The following is a 2,500-nucleotide window of genomic DNA, read 5'->3' on the forward strand; positions in this document are numbered from 1 at the left end:
ACTGCAGAATCAGGGTATGGATCAACGGCGTTTATCGAGCGGTATCGGCCGATCTTCTGCTCATATTGCTCACCTTGTCTCTCACCTTTGACGCAGGTGCACTACACAGCGCAGCGAATGGTCACCATTTGGCTAGTGCAGCCGGTGGCAAACTGTCTGAAACGATGGGCAACTGTTCGATGACGGGCAAGGTTGGTACCGCGCTGTACGTAGCGCCGGAGCTGACGGGAAATGCGTCCCGATCGACCTATAACCAGAAGGTGGACTTGTACTCCCTCGGTATCATTCTGTTCGAGATGAGCTGCACACCACTGAGCACGGGCATGGAGCGTGTAAAGACGCTGATGGAACTACGATCCGATGAGGTACGCCTACCCTCTTGTATGATCTCCGATACACGCTACGCTCGTCAGGTGCAGGTCATCCGCTGGCTGCTGAACCACGATCCCAATAAGCGACCATCGGCCGAAGAGCTGCTCTCCTCCGAACTGGTACCCCGTACGAGACTCGAGGCCGAAGAGATACAGGATGTGGTGCGACACATTCTATCCAACCCACAGTCGCGTCACTACAAGCATCTCATTGCACGCTGCTTTGGCCAGGAAAGTGACACAATCTGTGAGCTTAGCTACCATTTTGATATGGTACCGATGGTGCCGAGTTTATCACGGTTCGACTACGTAAAGGCTCGCCTTATTGCGCTCTTTCGGAAACATGGTGCGATCGAGGTCGTAACGCCTCTGCTTACGCCCTTTACTAAGCATCAGGCTCGTTCTAATACGGTCCGCTTGATGACACACTCCGGCAGCATCGTTACATTGCCCGAGGATCTACGGATACCGTTTCTACGCCATGTTGCACTGAACGGCATACGGTATATACGTCGCTACTCGATCGGTCGCGTGTACCGTGAAAAGAAGGTGTTCAACTTTCATCCAAAACAGGTCCACGAGTGTGCATTCGATATCGTCACTCCAACTACAGGTACCCAGTTGAGAGCTTCATAATCGTTACCTCGTGTCTCATCCGTGCCACTCTTTCTTCTCACAGGACAACTTATCACAGATGCGGAATTACTTGCCATAGCGAGCGATGTGCTGCGCGAGCTCAATCTGCTGCAGAATCGAAACGTATTCTTCCGCATCAACCACACGGGGCTGCTGAGAGCACTGCTGCTACACTGTTGCGTCCCGGAGGACAAGTACCGTGAGCTGTTCGAACTTGTGTACGAGTTTCTAGAGGATAAGATCTCCAAGTTCCAACTGTACTCTCTGATCAATGCTCACATCGGTGGTGGTACCGGCTCCAAAGCGGTGAACGTTAGCTATCTTTGCGAGGCGTTGCAGCTCGAGATGCCGGTTGGTCAGCTGGGAGGCACTCTGCTGAAGACCATTATCCGAGGCAAAACCGAGCACGCCACATTAGCCAAGGTGGCTGTGCGTGAGCTAGAGCTAGTGATAACACTGGCACAGAACATGGGCGTACAGTGCGCGATGAACGTGTGTCCCGCACTGCCGGTGAACTATGAGGGTGCCAAGCGAGGCGGAATCGTGTGGCAGCTGCTGGCAGAATTGAAACCGAAGCGTAAGAACCCACTCACCACGATCGCCGTCGGTGGACGGTACGATTCCAAGCTGGACGAATTCCAGTGAGTATACCCTCCATGCACACCGTAAACAGCGCACATACTAAGCATTCGCGGTCTTCTCTCACTCTCTCCCTCTCTCTCTTCTCTTTAGAAAATCTGGTCTGAACAATGGACTACCGGTTCCGAAAGTGGATCTACATGGAGCAGGGTTCTCATTTCTGTTCGATAAGCTGGTCAACGCAATCGCACCCAGCTCTGGTTATGAACCGATCGAAGTGATGATCTGCGTCACCGGTAGCCGACCACAGCTGAAAGAAGTGGCCACCATTCTGCGACCGCTCTGGTCGAATGGTATTAAAACGGGAGTCATCGAATCATCGTCGACTGCCGGTGGTAGCGCGGTGGATGATCTGGGGAAGGAAGCAGGTGCCAAGATCGTCGTACTGATCGGTGACGGTGGTGAGCTACGAGTCCGTTCCTGGGATCATGATCGCTTCCAAGAGCGACACGTCACACGACCCGATTTGATCGCTTACATTTTGAAAACCTTCCGCTCCGAGGGCACGACCAGCGATGGCTACACTTCTCAGGCAGCACTACTCAGCACCGGTTCGGTAAGCGGATCGGGATCATCATCCGGAGTCTCCGCGACACTGTTCTCAACCTTTACTAACCAATCAAACTCCATGAGCGTCGGTCAATCTCAATCTATTAACGGTGCCCCGCCCCTAGATCTCGTGTTTCTCACGAGCGAAAAAGTGAACACTAGCAAAAAGCGCCGCTACGAGCACCAGGTGGAACACAAGCTGTCTCCAGTGTTGTGCAAATTCCACCGGAAGGAAAAGGTAACGCTTATCATGGTGGATCTACCGAATCTGCCACTGCGAGGGCTGGTAGGGTTGATTGATCCGC

The 2,500-nt window shown here is 53.1% G+C and overlaps 1 protein-coding gene across 1 annotated transcript in view; it reads left to right on the forward strand.

Moving 5' to 3' along the window:
- Positions 1-2,500, forward strand: part of LOC125953548 (eIF-2-alpha kinase GCN2) — a 5,624-nt gene that overhangs the window by 2,780 nt on the left and 344 nt on the right. Inside the window, exons 3-6 of the mRNA XM_049683180.1 lie at positions 1-14; positions 97-984; positions 1,051-1,648; positions 1,740-2,500. The exon at positions 1-14 is cut by the window's left edge and continues 2,283 nt beyond it; the exon at positions 1,740-2,500 is cut by the window's right edge and continues 344 nt beyond it. Coding sequence (XP_049539137.1) covers positions 1-14; positions 97-984; positions 1,051-1,648; positions 1,740-2,500 — 2,261 coding nt within the window. The remainder of the gene's footprint in view (positions 15-96; positions 985-1,050; positions 1,649-1,739) is intronic.

Source organism: Anopheles darlingi, chromosome 3 (assembly GCF_943734745.1).
Source record: "Anopheles darlingi chromosome 3, idAnoDarlMG_H_01, whole genome shotgun sequence".
Taxonomy (NCBI): domain Eukaryota; kingdom Metazoa; phylum Arthropoda; class Insecta; order Diptera; family Culicidae; genus Anopheles; species Anopheles darlingi.